The 18,187-nt window shown below is 36.0% G+C and overlaps 2 protein-coding genes across 13 annotated transcripts in view; one reads left to right on the plus strand and one right to left on the minus strand.

The window, feature by feature from the left end:
* LOC128250511 (uncharacterized) overlaps positions 1 to 12,654 on the minus strand; it is a 15,353-nt gene extending 2,699 nt beyond the window's left edge. The window contains exons 1-4 of one of the 4 annotated variants that reach the window (XM_052975670.2): positions 12,572 to 12,654; positions 12,142 to 12,262; positions 4,090 to 4,157; positions 1,295 to 1,349 (exon numbers count right to left, since the gene is read on the minus strand). In XM_052975670.2, the coding sequence (XP_052831630.1) occupies positions 1,295 to 1,349; positions 4,090 to 4,157; positions 12,142 to 12,200 (182 nt within the window). In that variant the 5' untranslated portion in view covers positions 12,201 to 12,262; positions 12,572 to 12,654. Of the gene's footprint in view, positions 1 to 1,294; positions 1,350 to 4,089; positions 4,158 to 4,705; positions 5,238 to 8,194; positions 8,485 to 8,514; positions 8,684 to 12,141; positions 12,263 to 12,571 lie in introns of those variants that run through there. The other 3 variants (XR_016237908.1, XM_052975671.2, XM_089339651.1) reach the window with 3 other exon arrangements.
* LOC128250510 (uncharacterized) lies at positions 8,501 to 16,527 on the plus strand. Of its 9 annotated transcripts, XM_089339648.1 has the most exons (5): positions 8,538 to 8,795; positions 10,544 to 10,673; positions 13,814 to 13,890; positions 14,680 to 14,734; positions 15,803 to 16,527. In XM_089339648.1, exons 3-5 carry the CDS (start codon positions 13,821 to 13,823, stop codon positions 16,080 to 16,082), a joined length of 405 nt encoding a protein of 134 aa, XP_089195774.1. In that variant the 5' UTR covers positions 8,538 to 8,795; positions 10,544 to 10,673; positions 13,814 to 13,820; the 3' UTR covers positions 16,083 to 16,527. The 9 variants fall into 9 exon arrangements, 6 of the variants coding, with proteins under 6 accessions (XP_089195772.1, XP_089195774.1, XP_089195775.1 ...); XR_016237907.1 differs by lacking the exon at positions 14,680 to 14,734 and having other exon boundaries at positions 8,501 to 8,795; XM_089339646.1 differs by lacking the exon at positions 10,544 to 10,673 and having other exon boundaries at positions 8,534 to 8,793.
* The last annotated feature ends 1,660 nt before the right edge of the window (positions 16,528 to 18,187 follow it).

The following is an 18,187-nucleotide window of genomic DNA, read 5'->3' on the forward strand; positions in this document are numbered from 1 at the left end:
TAGTTCTAACCCCTTTATAAGAGTATTGACTACACTCAGTTACTTTGCATTTATGCACAACGTTCCTTGTTTTACATTTTGAGTCTAACTGACAAACTGTATAGTACAGTTGCATAAACTAGTTTGTCTATCTCTACTACTTATTGCGTCGTAGACTTCTCTGGGGATCTGTTCTAAACATTTTTCCCTAATTTCCATCATTTCTGATATTATTACTGATGTTAGTTTCGGTACTGCTCTTTCTAGCGGTTCCACCTTCCTTTTCTATGCCAGTGAGGGAGTTGTTAGAGTTGTTTCCCTTTGATTGCCAGTTCTGTTAGCATTCCACCCTGGCCTAGTCCGATCAATTATAGCCACATCTTCTATGTCACCTGTCTATGTCACATCGTCTATTTGGATTCTGGTTATTAAGATCTTGAAAGTTGCATAGTTTACTTGCATTATGAGCAGCTATTATTTATGCTAGTCGAATGTTACGGTTATAAAATATTTTGTAGTATCTGCTATTACTAGGAAAGTGTATAGAACAATTTAGGGATGTTGGAAATTATCTGCTTCCCAAATGGGCTAATATACCTCAGTGTAGCTCTAACACTTTCAAGTCCAAGAGAATGGACTAGGCCGAACAGGAGGATACACGTGGTTGGAAAGGGTCGCTGAAGAGGTCACAGATGTGTGGCGAAAGATTTCCAGACAATGGACAGAAGATCAACATAAGAACAATAAACGAGTGAAGAACGAATAAGTCACACGTGTGTTTATTTGGCAAGAAAAAAAATGACCGTCCAGAAATATAACAATAATTTATGGACGCTCTGTCCATACTCATAGAATAAATATAATATTTATGTGCCATATCTACGAAATTTAAGTTAAGATATTACAACCATATTTCTTCTTTCAAACAAACGTAAATCTAAGGATACATCCTTTGCACTTGCCCAAGCTTCTTACCACACAGCCACCGAGAAACAAGAGGGAAACAACATAAGAGTGAAGAAACACCCTTGATTGGGGCCATTACTGCCTTCGAAGCATGCAAATGATTCTCTGCTTGAAACAATTGGAGGGTTTTATATGAAGTGAAATAGTCATATTAAGCATGTTATCAGGTTCTCGGAATTCTTTTTTTTTTTTACTTTCTGGAGAGTTATTTGTCAGACATGTGTGCAGGTCCTGATTTCCTTTCCATAAAAGAATACAACACGCATACAATAATAGAACTGATCAATATTCTGAGAAAAATTATGACAGCAATACACTGCTAAAACAATATTAGATATAAGACGTTTACCTTTCTACCAAACTTCTATTTATGACATGCTGCGATTTATTGACAGTTGCGACATCTGAAATGGGATAAAAACATATCCAAGAATTAAATTATGTAAATTACCGAAGTCCATTCGATGAATATGCAAATGATTAGTGACTGCTATAATTTTTGATAAAACTATGACTAAAATACACAGTCAGGGTGGTCACGGCTGGAAGATATATTTCTTTTCTCATACCAATGTGTCAAACTGAAATTGAAAGACACTTATAATAGAAGAGATTTTATTTCAAGGATTAGTATATATAAAATATTTTGAATAATCGCTAACATCTCCACAAAACAACATTCCTACTCTCAAAAATTATAAAATCAGGGCAAGAAAATGTTAACAAAATATTTTTCAGTTTCTTCTTCTCATGATCATACTCAGAGTATCATGTAGATGCACGAGGCCTGAAGTTGCCTTAGAAGCTAGGCCAAATGCTCAATGACCTCAGGTCTCTAGATATATACGTTGTGGCTATTAGAGAGACTGGAATTTACAAGGCACCTTCGTGCCCACCTTCATTTGCCGGAAATGGGTGGTTGAGTCGATGTACTTCTTTGTAAAGGGCTGGATCTTTGGATATGGACCACTTTCCTGAGTTGGATGGCAAGTTTGTAGTGCTGGATCTGACAAGCAGCATTTGCAGTGTCTTCACACAAATAGGAATTCTATGCACCGGGTGGAGCGTAGCAGTCAGATTTCTTTATGCTTCTGAAGGACTCACTAGGAACGTACCGTGTTGGTGGGTGATTGCTCAGATATTTTCCGTTGAATTTTCTTAATGTACAACTGTAAACATGGACGAATTGTACCGGTTCTCCAAATCGTATCTTGAGTTAGAATATTCTGTAGGCCAGTAGATAAGGATAGCATAGTTTGTCTACAATTTAAAGTGATCGGTTAAACTGACCACAAGTTTGCGATCTGTGCGGTCGATTTAGAAAGGCTTCATAGTCAAGAAACTGGTTACAAGAAGTTGAACTCATTACCCCGAGCGTGCTAAACTTACAGAGACCGGATAAGTCCGTAGGAAAGTCATTGCAACTGACGTGCTCAGGAGTGAAATTAGCCCTTGAACAATTCTTTAACGCGAAGCATGAAGTTTGCATTGTCAGAGATAAGACTTGTGCTCTAGGGAACGAAACAACAGAAGTGAATCGATAGGCGTGTCACGACTATCATCAAGAAGACGCAGATATGTTGGAAACAATGGTTGACTGCACAAGGCGCAAATCTCGTGGTCGTACGAGCTTTACTTTTTTTACGCCAGATGGTTTGGAGCTTTCTTGGCAAATTTTTTTACCGCAAATAGAAGTAGAACGGGAAAATTCTCAGTTCTGGGAGCTTTCGACAGAGTAGGCAACAAATACTTGGCGGTTGTTTTCATGAAACTGGTTTCAGTCGCACCTTCCGCAACTGGATCGCTACAACGTCTAATGACATCAACTTGGTTGTTAGGGTAAATAGTATCTATTGTAACTATTCAGTATCATGCTCCCGGTCCGTCAACGTTGTCCCCTCTCGTCTTTTCTGTATATACAGACTCATGGACTATTATTACCGAAACTGCAGGAGCTGAAATAGAGTTATGGTGCTGGGGGATGGACCTGTTAAACTGCCCGAGGTCTGGTTTAGTCCAGATCTCTAAGTGGAGAAAACCTGGTATGAAGCGTCAAGCAGGCTGACCAATGACACCCAGAAGTCAGCTGGGAGAAAGCCCTCACTGAAAGGTGAGGCAAAGATGAAGCGCACACTCATCGTCTGCATCATATATTACTACCAGATTGGTGTGACTTGCTCCAGTTCAAGTCTCATAGGACCGGAGCGCGTGCTCTTCTAGTGGAAAGAGCGCGTTCCATTAATCATGTGTTTCCTATTTTGTCAACACCCGCTAAATGGGGGACTGGACATGCTGTGGTCAATGACGAGCAAATATAGTTAGGCTGCGACATCTCCAGTGTTTGATTGACGGTGATAAGGTGCGGTTGTTATTGGTCAGACTCACTTTTCCTCAGCTCTCGTGACTTGAGCCCTCAACAACTTTTTCAGGTCTCGAACGATTAGACATAAAATCGGTTAATTGATTGGACAATTAATTAACAAATTCACTTAAAATCTTTTTAATAAGCGAACTAAACATGAAAATAATGTTCTTTAGCTATTGCTAAATTATCCCCTTTCAGGTTTAAGCTATAACCCTTATAATAACAATTATTTGCAATTTTGACACAAGTCCAGCGATTTTGAGCGGCGTGGGTGGTGGGCTGGTGGATTACGAGCCCACTGATGAACTGACACTTACTTTATCGACCCTGAAAGCGATGGGAGGCAAAGTCGATCTTGGCGACATTTGAACTCAGAACGCAAAGAGCCCGAAGGAATGGGTAGTTAATGATTCTGCCAATTCGCGTCCTTCGCCATTACAATAATATTAAATGTATTAAACAATGAACGTCTTGTGTAAATAAATGTCTATAGTTGTCTTCCTACGTACACATAACTCCTAGAAATCATTGGCACAGAAAACGTATGGATAAACACACCAATGCAATGGGTCGTAGGAGGAGGTAGTACATATGGGGGTTATTGGCGTTGGCCCTCTCTGTCTCACTTGATTAAATAATAGTAAAAAAAAGAAACAGCAAAGAAAATTCAAAACAATTTTCTCTAACGCTCAATCATCTTCTGTTCCAGCTGCCATTGGCCGCCACTCGCTCTTTCTCTATCAGTTCACTATAAAGCATTGTACATAGCGAGTACCTACCATTGTTGAGTGGCATCGCGTATGAAAGAACACAGAAGCTGAAGCCAAGGATAATCTTCATTCTGCACCTGTTAATATCGAAATGATGACAATGAGAGGCAATGAACACGAGAAATGGAATATATAAATAAATGAATGAATGAATATATATATATAGATAGATAGATAGATAGATAGATAGATAGATAGATAGATAGATAGATAGATAGATAGATAGATAGATAGAGATTTTAGAAAAGCATAAATCCGGAGAAGCACACCCTGAGAAGTAGACCAGTCTAAGAGAAGCTCAAATATTTACATCGGTCGGTGATACTAATATATTAAAGCTGTTAAAGTTTTATATTAAAGCTTTGTGTTTGAAGTCTATACAGTCATCTGACGAAAACGGTTTCTTTGCAATGATGTAATGTTTTCATCAATCAATCAATTAAAGGAGTCACTTGAAACGGCTGTAATGAATTGACACCTATACATCCTTGTTACTCACTTATATATATATATATATATATATATATATATATATATATATATACATATACTTCTCAGACAGCATAGCTTGGGATTATAAGATTACTTTGCCTATATTCATTTAAGACATTTATGAATTACATACGATTGGTGGTCTTTTCTTATTTTTATTTTCTCACTTTCTTAACAGTGGAAAAAAGGTTGTACCACTTAGTGATCTGAGTTTCGCCCATGGCGTCACTGCCAAAATCCTGCTGAATCTTTTGGAAGGTTTGAGTTTGTATATCACCCAGCTGTTGGGTGAAACGAAAATCCAACGAGGACGCACTACACATCTACACTCTAGATGCAACAGTGGGAATCAGACGTCGCCTACCGGCACGAAAATTTTCACGCTTGCACAAGAAGGGTGCTGTCACCTCCTATCCAAAGTATTTTCTCCACGCAGCATTAATTTTGGCAGGAAAGAATTAAGTTGGATAATTCTTGAACACAATTCATATAGTATAGTTTTGCAAGGGTTTCATGAGCATACATGAAGCTTTTGTACTTGTCTGTTCAATATACCAACTAATGTTCTGAAGTTTGCAACCTTCAATTTTACAGTAAAATTTATAGATCACGTTGGTCATCCGTAGTTTGTTCTTACGCTAACATGCTTATGGCGTATTATTGATATGGAGGTTTATGGTTTTTGTGTTGTTGTAGTTTGTCATTACTTTAAGTTAATAGTCGAGTATGATACATTTTGTGTCATATTTTAAGAGGGTTTTAATTATATGTTCATCACATCAATGGTTTCTGTGTTATTTTGTGGCAACTTATATTTATTACATTCACCGCGAAATAGGTTTTCAAGTTTGTCGTCAATTTTTAATGACCTATAATTGTGTAATTGTTATCAAGTTTTAAAATATACATGGCTAAACCTGGTGAAATGCAAGTGCTATGACATGTGGTACACCGTTCATCCATTCAACAATCTCCAGATCTTCACCATTCTTAGTTTAAAACTTTGACACAAGGCCAGCAAGTTGGGTGGTGGAAGTCGATTACATCGACCCCCATTGCTCAACTGGTAGACTTCGGCGGAATTTGAACTCAGAACGTAAAGAATAACGAAAAGCTGCTAAGCATTTTGTCAGGTATGCTAACGCTACTAACGATCAGCTCACCGCCTTAAATTCCCTACAGCTACCAGTTTCGAATTTTGGCACCAGGCCAGCAAGACCGGAGTAGAGTGTGCCTCGATAACATCGAAACCGGTACTCAACCGGGAATTATTTCATCGACCCTCTATTACTTAAGGCGGCGAGCTTGTAAAGAAGGCGAACTGGTAAAGGAGGCGAATTGATAAAGGAGGCGAACTGGCAAAGGCGACTGGTAAAGGCGGTGAGCTGGTAAAGGCGAGGAACGATATATATTCTGTTATCGTTCTATTACTTCAAGCGGCGAGCTGTTAAAGGTGGCAAGCTGGTAGAGGTGGCGAACTGGTAAAGGAGGCGAACTGGTAAAGGAGGCGAACTGGTAAAGGAGGCGAATTGGTAAAGGAGGCGAACTGGTAAAGGAGGCGAACTGGTAAAGCGGCGAACTCGTAAAGGAGGCGAACTGGTAAATGAGGCGAACTGGTAAAGGAGGCGAACTGGTAAAGCGGCGAACTCGTAAAGGAGGGGAACTGGCAAAGGAGGCGAATTGGTAAAGGAGGCGAACTGGTAAAGCGGCGAACTGGTAAAGTAGGCGAACTGGTAAAGGAGGCGAACTGGTAAAGGAGGCGAACTGGTAAAGGAGGCGAACTGGTAAAGGAGGCGAATTGGTAAAGGAGGCGAATTGGTAAAGGAGGCGAACTGGTAAAGGAGGCGAACTGGTAAAGGAGGCGAATTGGTAAAGGAGGCGAATTGGTAAAGGAGGCGAATTGGTAAAGGAGGCGAACTGGTAAAGGAGGCGAATTGGTAAAGGAGGCGAACTGGTAAAGCGGCGAACTGGTAAAGGAGGCGAACTGGCAAAGGAGGGGAATTGGTAAAGGAGGCGAACTGGTAAAGCTGCGAACTGGTAAAGGAGGCGAACTGGTAAAGGAGGCGAATTGGTAAAGGAGGCGAATTGGTAAAGGAGGCGAACTGGTAAAGGAGGCGAACTGGTAAATGAGGCGAATTGGTAAAGGAGGCGAATTGGTAAAGGAGGCGAATTGGTAAAGGAGGCGAACTGGTAAAGCGGCGAACTCGTAAAGGAGGGGAACTGGCAAAGGAGGCGAATTGGTAAAGGAGGCGAACTGGTAAAGCGGCGAACTGGTAAAGTAGGCGAACTGGTAAAGGAGGCGAACTGGTAAAGGAGGCGAACTGGTAAAGGAGGCGAACTGGTAATGGAGGCGAATTGGTAAAGGAGGCGAATTGGTAAAGGAGGCGAACTGGTAAAGGAGGCGAACTGGTAAAGGAGGCGAACTGGTAAAGGAGGCGAATTGGTAAAAGAGGCGAACTGGTAAAGGAGGCGAACTGGTAAAGGAGGCGAACTGGTAAAGGAGGCGAACTGGTAAAGGAGGCGAACTGGTAAAGGAGGCGAACTGGTAAAGGAGGCGAATTGGTAAAGGAGGCGAATTGGTAAAGGAGGCGAACTGGTAAAGGAGGCGAACTGGTAAAGGAGGCGAACTGGTAAAGGAGGCGAACTGGTAAAGGAGGCGAAATGGTAAAGGAGGCGAACTGGTAAAGGAGGCGAACTGGTAAGGGAGGCGAATTGGTAAAGGAGGCGAACTGGTAAAGCGGCGAACTGATAAAGGAGGCGAACTGGTAAAGGAGGCGAATTGGTAAAGGAGGCGAATTGGTAAAGGAGGCGAACTGGCAAAGGAGGCGAATTGATAAAGGAGGCGAATTGGTAAAGGAAGCGAACTGGTAAAGGAGGCGAATTGGTAAAGGAGGCGAATTGGTAAAGGAGGCGAACTGGTAAAGGAGGCGAACTGGTAAAGGAGGCGAACTGGTAAAGGAGGCGAACTGGTAAATGAGGCGAATTGGTAAAGGAGGCGAATTGGTAAAGGAGGCGAATTGGTAAAGGAGGCGAACTGTTAAAGCGGCAAGCTGGTAAAGGAGGCGAACTGGTAAAGGAGGCGAACTGGTAAAGGAGGCGAACTGGTAAAGGAGGCGAACTGGTAAAGGAGGCGAACTGGTAAAGGAGGCGAACTGGCAGAACTGTTAGCACGCTGGACAAAATGTTTCGCAGTGTTTCATCCGTCTTCACGTTCTGAGTTCAAGTTCCGCTGAGGTTGAATTTGCCTTTCATCCTTTCGGGGTCGATAAACTAAGTACCAGTGAAGTACTGGGCCCGATGTAATCGACTTATCACCTTCTCCGAAATTTTAGGCCTTGTGTCTATAAGGGAAAGGATTATTTATTCCGTTGCTTATAACTTGCGTTTATAAGCAAAATAATGCACACGTAAAACATGTACATCAATCAAGACAAATCATGAGGACTTAGATTAAAGCAAGACCAAGCCAAGCTCGCAATATTCCGCTCGCAAAGTATCAACCAAGCAAACACAACAAGCATACAACCAGCTGAATCACCGCAGCTTTCGTAACACGGTGTTCTCTACATTACTATTTCTGAACCGTTATACGGCCCTTATGAATAATTCAAACATTACTTACTCTTTATATCCACAGTTATTATTGTGAGTAGTATTTATATCTACGACTGTGTATAAATATATATGTATATATATATACATATATATATATATTTATATATATTTATATATATATATATACATATATGCATCTATATATATAGTGTCATTATGCGTAATCGAATTCGTCAAATAAGTGTATATGTATATGTATGTGCCTTCTGGAGATATTTTTTTTCTTTGTGGTGCAGATAAATATTCGTTAAATAATGCCGTTAACCCAGGTAATTGATGATTGAATTGCTATAGAAATAAATGCACCAACTCAATTCAGTTACTTACATCTCATCACTTCCTTCTTCTCTATCTGTCTTTTTCTCTGTCCTTCGTCATTCGCTCTCTTGCCATCCCACTCTATCCTGTCCTACTCATTCGATTTGACGCATTCCAGATTTCTTCTCCCCACGTCAGACCACAACCACAACCACCACCACCACCACTACTACTACTACTACTACTACTCATTGCAACACCATAATCAGTAGCATCTGCTTCATTATCAACACCATCACCATCTGTACCAGACATCTATCGGTGCATGCCCGCCTGCCGCCTGTCACCGTGTTCGTGAATCCCTACATTTTTAGTTTTTGAGTCATATATTTATGTGTGCGTATGTGTGTGTGTGTGTGTGTGTGTGTGTGTGTGTGTGTCTCTCTCTCTCTCTCTCTCTCTCTCTCTCTCTCTCTCTCTCTCTCTCTCTCTCTCTCTCTGTATATTTGACCGTTGACTGAACACTATTCAATTTTTTTTCTCCGTGTTTTTCTCCTTGTCTCCGTATTCTTTCTGTTGAAGAGCGTAGCTCGAAACGTTAAAGACTTTCCGTATTCCCGAGCGTCATACTAATACATCCTTTTGTTGTTTACATCACCTGTCCTCGTCTGTTGTTGTTTTTTCGTACATTCTCCCATATATATATATATATATATATAATCATAAATATATAGGGATTGACAGTAACCTGCTTCTCCAACATACTGAGAATTCAGAAATAGCAGTCAAAGAACTACTGATTTCAAAACTACAAATTATTACTCCAGATTGATAGCGATATTTTATTACTAATTGATGATTCCCTGCCCTGCATATCTATATATATATATATATATATATATATAATTTTAGAATCATGATATTATTATTATTATTATTATTATTATTATTATTATTATTATTATTATTTTATGTTTGACTTTTGTCTTGCATTTGTACAAGTTGGATCCTAGTCTCACCCAGAGACCTCAAGAGACAACAAGTTAGAAGTTCATGTAGGTGTTATGCCTAGGGTACCATATATTTGGATTTGTACAGTTTTGTTCAAGTGAATGTTTAAGAAACCATAAGAAAATTATGTGTTTATTATTATTATTATTATTATTATTAATATTATTAATAATATTTCATGTATTTAATAATGATATTATTATTATTATTATCATTATCTTTATTATTATTATTATTATTATTGTTCAGTAGTTTTATTTTTATAACGTGCTTTCACTTCACTACCGAGCGCAGCTCTGTGCGCCTTGGGTATGTGCTGTGGTTTGCTGTGATGCTCTTATGGTTACTGTATTGAAAGTGTTTTGCGTAGGATGTGTGCAGTGCCCAGAAGTGCAATTTTCTGTATGTTATATATATTTGTAAGTCCTGGTGTTTTTGTTATGTATTTGTCTGAATATTTTTTTATTATACCTAAGGCACCTACTATGATAGGAATTGTTTCTGTTTTTAGATTATTATTATTATTATTATTATTATTATTATTATTATTAACATTATCATTATATTATGATTATTTTTATTATCATTACTTTATGATTTTTACTTTGTATTTTATTATACTTAATTATCGTGCATTTACTTGTTTTTTTTTTTTCATGGATGAGTTCGTGAACTTTTGTTCTTTTCTCTAAAATTATATATTTATATATTTTATACTGTGAAACTTAATTTAATTTTAATTCTTGATAAATTGAATTTAATTGAGTTTTTACCTGTAAATCTGGATTTTTATCCTTAATATTATTATTATTATTATTATTATTATTATTACTATTATATATATATATATATATATATATATATATATATATATATATATATATATTATATTATATATATATATATATATATATATATATATATATATATATATATATATTATATTATATATATATATATATATATATATATATATATATATATACTTTATTTAAAAGCAGCAGAAATATAACAAAAAAAATATAACAAAAAAAAACCGTTTCTGTTGCTTACTCCGGTATATGGTGGTTGTCTACTCCTTAAACAGAGTTTGACCACCTCCTGCACCTACACCTTAGCCCTTTCATGGCGTCTGATGTGGCTTTTTAAACCAGACAGTGTTTTGAAAAAACACCCACAGAGATCGCACCTCTGATTTGCACTACCAATACCTGCAAGTAAGTTCTGCTCATTGTGGATCCTAACATGTCTTTTAAGACCCCCATTGGATTTGCAAACCCTATATATATATATATATATATATATATATATATATATATATATATATATATACATATACATAAGATTATTTTGGACCACCGAGCTCTTGGATTTGTAATACTTTTCGTCGACCCTTTCAATTTTCTGTATTATTTGTATTCTGTGTAAGTCGGACCTTTTTGTATATTTACATACATACATTTTCTTGTATTTCATGTATTTAATATGCTTTACATATTGATTTGTATAACTTGTTTTTCCCTACATTGACTCCTCTACCTGCTCAAGTTTAAATCTCTTGAGCACTACCTTTTCCACAGATTTTGAGTCTCCGCTCTGACAAGAGTTTTATCAATCTTTGCTTTTATAAAATTCTTTCTACGGGTTTATTCCTGAACCGCTATAATTAACGTTTCAGTTTCACGTTTCAGGTTTCCATCTGTCAAATAACCAACGTTTTTTACTTCCAGCATCTTTGGTTCACCGTATGAATTGGCCATTTAATTCCTTTTCTTTCCAAGTACTCGTTCTGCTGCATTCCTTCTGTTCTTGAATTGTCTCCTGCTACTTCAGTAACTTTCTGGACATTTCTAGCTGATGATAATATTCTTGCTTCACTACATACAAAATAGTATTTTTAATTCGATTATAGTAGTACTAATGGTATCTTCTCTATTTAAAAAAAAAACTCTGCCTACAAACTCTTTTGATAGGGATTCTGTCGGTATTTCATTTACGGTGGTGTGCGTTGTGCATTATTCGCGGCTCCCTAGTTCTTCTCTCAAAATCCTCTAGCTTTGTGTTTGTCTATTTTAGAAAAGGGGAATAGTACCTTAATACTGACATAGCCTATGTAGTCATTGCTTTTATATTCCTTCCATTTAATTCTTCTCCTAATTCTTCTCTTGCACTCTTTAGAGATTTTGTCTCTCATATCTTTTTATTACACTTTTGTCCTGTAGTACCCCAAGGTACTTGTATTCTTCATTATAAACTCTAACCTTAACATTAAAACCTAAACCCTAGCCGTAATCCTAACCCTAACCCTAACACTAAAGAACCTTTTTAAAAAGTGAAGATAATTTTTGACTTATCGTAATTTGTGTTTGTGTGTCTTTTTGATACTGTTTGTCCCCTGCTACAGCTTGAAACCAGTGTTATTGTGTTTACGCCCCCGTAATTCAAAAAGTGACCAACTAAGTACCAGTATCGATAAAATATAAGTAACGAGGTTGATTTCTCCGACTAAACTTCTTCAAGGCGGTGCCCCAGATTGGCGGTGCCCCAGATTGGCGGCCGTCTAATAATGACCGAAACAAATAAAAAATAAAAGATAAAATACACAACACATATCCACTCACAACCTAATGCTATAATACTGCACTTATATTATACATTCACAATCAATAAAATAACACAACTCACGCAATATAGAAGTCTTTGAATAACCACCAAATAATATATCGTATCTCACACAACATCATTTAGACCAATGGTTCTGAACTGTGGGGTCCAAATTACTCTTGAGGTTCCACGTAAGATTTTGCTGTTAAAGTTTATGTTCAATAAATTGGTTATATTAATACTTGCAAATTACACAAAATAGTTTAACATTTTTTATACAATTGCTAATAATAATTAATTATAAATATATAATAGGACTTTTTTAAACACTGAATATATATATATAGAAGGGTCCATTAGAGTACAGTAACAATTAAGGGGATGCACAGGCAGAAAATGGTTGAGACCCCCTGATTGGGACAATATTTGTCTAATCCTAAAAAAATAAAAATAAATAAATAAAAAACAGAATTTGTCTCCAAACATAACTTATTTTAAATACAAATACTACCCAACGAAATAAGTCGACCGCATTCCATATACTCTATAAAACACCTTTAGGTATTATGGTCATTTTAAGAAATCGATATTTCTTTATATGCACACAGGAACATAAGGCAGCTGCCTTTTTTTATGACATCTCGAATGATGAACTGGTGAATAACTGAAAACATAAATTTAATAACTGTAAGACATGTCGCAATATGACCATTTTTTATTACCATTTCAAAAATTTATGTAAAATGCAGAAATAGTGCGTCTTACTAAGAACTTAGAAACATCGGAGAATGAGCGAACACGAAGCGAAAATAGGAAACGGTAGAGCTAAGACTAGAGGAATGCAACGGTCATGTATGGTGAGCCCACTTTGTTTAAATATCATCAAGGGACACAAATTTTGCACAAGTGAATGTAGTTTACTTAGTTTTCTTCATTCCGTTTCTTTTTTCTCGTTCCATTTTTTGCACCAACATTCTTCACGATTTTTCACGATTTTCTTTCTTTTTTTTACTATCCAGTGTCCTTGTTTTTGAAATGATTTTATTGCTCCACGTGCCACAGAGTGGATGCATTCACTGATTTTCTAATTTTATTTCCAATTTTTAATTTTATAATGAGTCAATGTAAATAAAGTACTCTTCAAATACTAACCTTATTTTATTTTAATATATTAAAACTTTTTTATTTTAATTCGATAATAATAATTCAATCAAAAAAACTGAAAAATATTAATATATTATTTAGAAAGCTATTAAATTTATTATTCAGTTTTCAATAAGGTAAAAATCTTAAATTATTGATTGACACATTATTAATTAGCATAATAGCATAGTATGGAAAGACATGGATTACATGGGAAAATGCGAGCGAGAGAAATAATATTCTTAAGATTATAAACTTGTAAAAGTACAGGACAAGTTATTACAAAGTACAGAACAAGAAAATTTTTATACTTGCTCGCATTTTTCCATGTAATATAATTATTTGTCTATGTTACTAAATGTCCTAATGGTAGTCTTGACAAGCTGAGATTTCCAAACAAAGTATGCCGCTTATACAAATTTTGCAACTTACATTTTGCAAATAAAATCTGTAAAATAGTGGTATTGCGCAACATTCGGCATTGAAATTCATGCATGAAAACTTTCTTTCATTTCGTTATCTAAATTTCAGAGGTAGAACTGTTGCTATAGAGACCAGCTTTATCTACATGTTTTCAACATCTCTAATTGTTGACTTTTTATACCAACAGATTTGTGATGAATACTGCTTATGTTCTCTGTTTCTTCATTTCTGCATTAGTTTTAGTAACTTTTTCGCACAAGCAAGGTAAGTACACAACACTCCCTATCACTTCATCGAAATAGAGAGAGAGGAGAGACAGAGGGGAAGTGAAGAGTGAGTAGATGTTGAAACAAGAGAGAATTGGAGTGAGTGGGATTGTTGTGGATTTGTTGCTCTTGTGCAGTTAAATGTCAAGAGAAGGCTAACAGCAAGAACCTTTGCAGTCCTTGCAACTCTCCACTATATGAGATTATTGAATTTCTATCTTTCTATCGATCTATACATCCATCCAGCCTTTCAGCTACTTAGCTAGCTATTACACACATATCATTTTGGCCGACTACGATATTTACGTTTCTTTCAGTCGGTTCAACTGTATTATGTGTCAGTACTGTTTGGGATACGTGTGGGTTTAGAATTAAGTACAACTTCTTCAGGCCTAGAGAGTAAGCCAATAGTCCTGTGAGAGTGACAGCGGTGCCTTCAGACAAATTTACTCCCAAATGAGAAGTATGGTCAGCTGGTTTTTGTTAACTTATGCAGAGATTTTCAAGGACCGCCGAAGGTCACCGTGAAGGTGACCCACTTGCAGAAACTGCCAAACTACTACGACAGCAGTGATTGTGAATAATAAGTGTTGACGCCTTTCAAGTGACGCCTTTCAAGTTGACGCCTTTCAAGTGACACGCATTTCAAGTGACACGCATTTCAAGTGACACGCATTTCAAGTGACACGCATTTCTCTAGCTCGTCTCTCTAATCAAGCTGCCATTCTGGGCCAAGCTTATGCAATCTTATGCAATCTTTGCAAATGTTTTATTATATAATTTCCAGATTTGGCTCTGCCTGAAGAGTTGTTAGAAAGACAAAGTGAAAACGTGACAAGACGGTAAGTATTATACTCTGATAATTGTATCAGAGTCAGCACCTTGCAATAGCCTGAGACTGCTCAAATCTTGTAAGTCTACTTTCCGAGTTGATACAGATTCGATCATGTGACCAAAGATCAAATGAAGGCAAGGATTATCGCAGCATTCATCAACTTAAACAAGGAGGCCATACAGAAGAGTTTCAGGAGGTTCCGAAGTCGTCTGCAGGCCGTAGTTGAAGCCAATGGCGATTTTATTGAATAAATTTACTCTTTAGTATTTCAAGATATTTTAATGTAATTTTGGTAAATATAACTGTTAAAATCGGATATCACTGTTATATATAAATATATATATTACTATCATATGTAAGTATATGTGTATACATGTTTTGTGTGTGTGTGTGTGTGTGTGTGTGTGTGTGTGTGTGTGTGTGTGTGTGTGTGTGTGTGTGTGTGTGTCTGTGAGTGTATGTATGTATGTGTGTGTGTGTGCGCGCGCGCGTATGTTTGCTCAAATCTTTAAACTGTGGAGAAGTAGGATCGGCGTCTCATTCCTGCGTCCTAATGCTTTGTTTTCCCAGTTAGAAAGTGGAAAGTTACATCGCTTCAGATTGTCTTTTAGTTTGTCTTTGTCAGGTCGCTCTCGAGCGCAAATGGTAACGCAGTACAACTTCTTGCATGGTCGGGTCGTCGGCGACTAAACTGGCAACCCCACGGAGCTGACTCGTTGGGGAGGGTGGTTGTTGGATACCCTGCGGGACAAAAATCAATGCCCGCCGAAGGGCGGAGGAACTCATGAGTGCTCAACGGTTATCCAACATGTGTGTATGTGTGTGTGTGTGTGTGTGTGTGTGTGTGTGTGTTAGATGGATACATACATACATACATACGTACATACATACATACATACATACATACATACATACATTAATACATACATACATAAATACATACATGCATACATATTTATAAATTTATAGATTTGAATAGTGATATTTAGGGACATACAATTTTTGCGGAATTAAGTGAATTGCTAAGTCATTTTCGTTTTATGTATTTCCGTTCCTTTTTTTTATCTATTTGCAGAACCAAAAGTAAGAGACATGTAATGTTATGCGCCGGGTGGCATAGGCCATGTAGTCCCATCCAAAAGACACCAGGTAGAACGTGCTGTCGAGGCCATGCTTGTATTTGTAATGTTTACTGGACGGCGTGCACATGTGTGGAATCTTTCTTTTATAAATTTAGATCAGGAGCTACAACAATATGCAACGATATGTATATGAGCATTTCTTTACTTTCTGCTTTTCGCCTGTGGAGTAGTTCTGCCTGGCCTGGGTGTTGCGATAACCATAATCCAAAGTAATGCAAATCAAGCAAACAAATAGCAATTAAACCGCGTTTTGACATTATATGAAACAATATTTCAAAGTATTGACACATAAAACTTGGTAAAACTTAATATCAACGTCCATTGTACAATTCATATGTAGAAAATGTGTTATACAGAGTGTGTTTATGAGTTACGTTTCTTTGTTGCATGTCACGCTATTTAGAAGGATGTAGTGTTATTATATGAACAAGAAGAAACAAAACATAATTTTTATGCAATATTTGAAGACAAGTGAGATGTAAACAGTCTCAGTTTAAATGTGTCTCAATTCTTTTTACCAAAACTAAAAATACAAAGTAAAGTAAAACTTGCTTATTAAGGATTCGGATTACAGTATATAACATTAGGTTAGAGGAGAAAAAAAAAGACGAATCCGGTATTACTTGGACAATAATAAATTTATGACAAAAGAGTCCAATCTGTATCATTTCATTTCTTAAATAATTAAGAACTTTTGGCGTTTGCAGCAATTCCTCACCAGTTTGTTCTGAATAACATACCTATGTCACCAAATATATGCTCCTCCAATCCCAAAAACTAGTAGAAAATCGTAATTTAGTAGAAGACTTTCTCCCCATCGAACGGTTTTGCGCTGTGGGATGTCGCTTCAAAGACATATCACTGTAATTTGACATTCTTGAACTATGTTTGCTTGGGCAAGCGTTTTCTGCAGTAGCTCTGAGCCAACCAATTTCTTGTGAGTTAGTTTGGCGACGTATAAATATATATATATATGAAAGAAAATAAGAAAATAGAGATAATTATATTAACAATTATTTATTAATTACAAAATTAGACACCATCTCTGACAGCTGTTTCGATTCAAGACTTTAAAAATTAATTAGTATAATTAAAAACATTTAAAAGTTGAATCTCATCGGAGGTGGAAAAAGATATACCCTTACATTTTCATATTATTGTGTCTTGAGTGTAGGGAGCAAATCCATTAGCTGATAAATGTTTTTTTAGAAAGAACATGGTATAAACCTTACAATGGTGGGGAAAGTAGTATATTTATCGAAGTTATTAAAAAAATGAAAATAAAGATAAAGAATAAAATATGGCACTGAAACATATGTATCTATAAAGTATAATTAAGTACCAATTAAAGTAATTGTGAATGTGGTTATAAAAATATAGGTAGTAATATATTATGGGTAGCTATTAATGTTATAGAGTAAGCAGTATGTTAATTAATGTTATCGTAAACCAATAAATAATTATGAATAGAAAAATTAGGGTGAATATATATATATATATATATATATATATATATATATATATATATATATATATATAGTTTGTAATTATTGAAGTAATTAAGGTGTATATGTAAATAAAATAAATATAAGAAGGGTAATAGGTAAAAAATATATTTCTGAGTGCATTATATATAAATACAATACATAATTTATATGTATAGAGATAAAATAAAAGTGCAACAAGCATATAATGAAATAATATAGAGTAGATTAGTGAATAGGCAAATGAGAATGTGTTATTACACAAATATAAACATAACTTTACACGCATATGTATAGTAAATATGAATAAATAATTGTGGGCAAAAGACGTATTAAAAAATTTGAGTGAAATTAATATATAAAGTATTTAGTAACCTAAAACATATAAGGACTTAAGAGTATATAAATTTAATGCTAAAAATTTAGCATAATATATATTATATATAGGCACGCTTAGAAGTATATTAAGTTCAACAGTGTTTAATGGAGATAGAATCAAATACTAAACTAATACGGTAATAAGTAAGTAAATAAATGAATAAATAAATAAGTAAATATAAACTTGTTACACGTACATATTTGTAATATAGGAGAGACTAACACCCCTAAAATTAATATTGAATTGATCAAACGAAAAATGAAAAGATAAACAAAAATAACATTGTTTTATGAAGTAAGCAAAGGTAACGGAAATAGAAGAATCTAGAATAGAGGGAAGTGACGAGAGAGTGGTGAAGAGGAAAATAATTTAGGTGAAAATTATAAAATAAGGAGAGAGTACATAAGGCATAAAACGTGTCAGTATGTCAGAATTTATTAATAATTACTTTTAAT

This window comes from Octopus bimaculoides, chromosome 22 (assembly GCF_046866305.1).
Source record: "Octopus bimaculoides isolate indiv1 chromosome 22, ASM4686630v1, whole genome shotgun sequence".
NCBI classification, from domain to species: Eukaryota; Metazoa; Mollusca; class Cephalopoda; order Octopoda; family Octopodidae; genus Octopus; species Octopus bimaculoides.

Bases quoted from the DNA above. Each gene is read 5' to 3' on its own strand.
- LOC128250510 (XM_089339645.1), top strand. From the start codon at position 9,796: ATGGTTACTGTATTGAAAGTGTTTTGCGTAGGATGTGTGCAGTGCCCA. The intron at 9,876-13,813 runs GTAAGTCCTGGT...TTATACCAACAG, and splicing joins TCTGTATGTTATATATATTT to ATTTGTGATGAATACTGCTT. The intron at 13,891-14,679 runs GTAAGTACACAA...TATAATTTCCAG, and splicing joins AACTTTTTCGCACAAGCAAG to ATTTGGCTCTGCCTGAAGAG.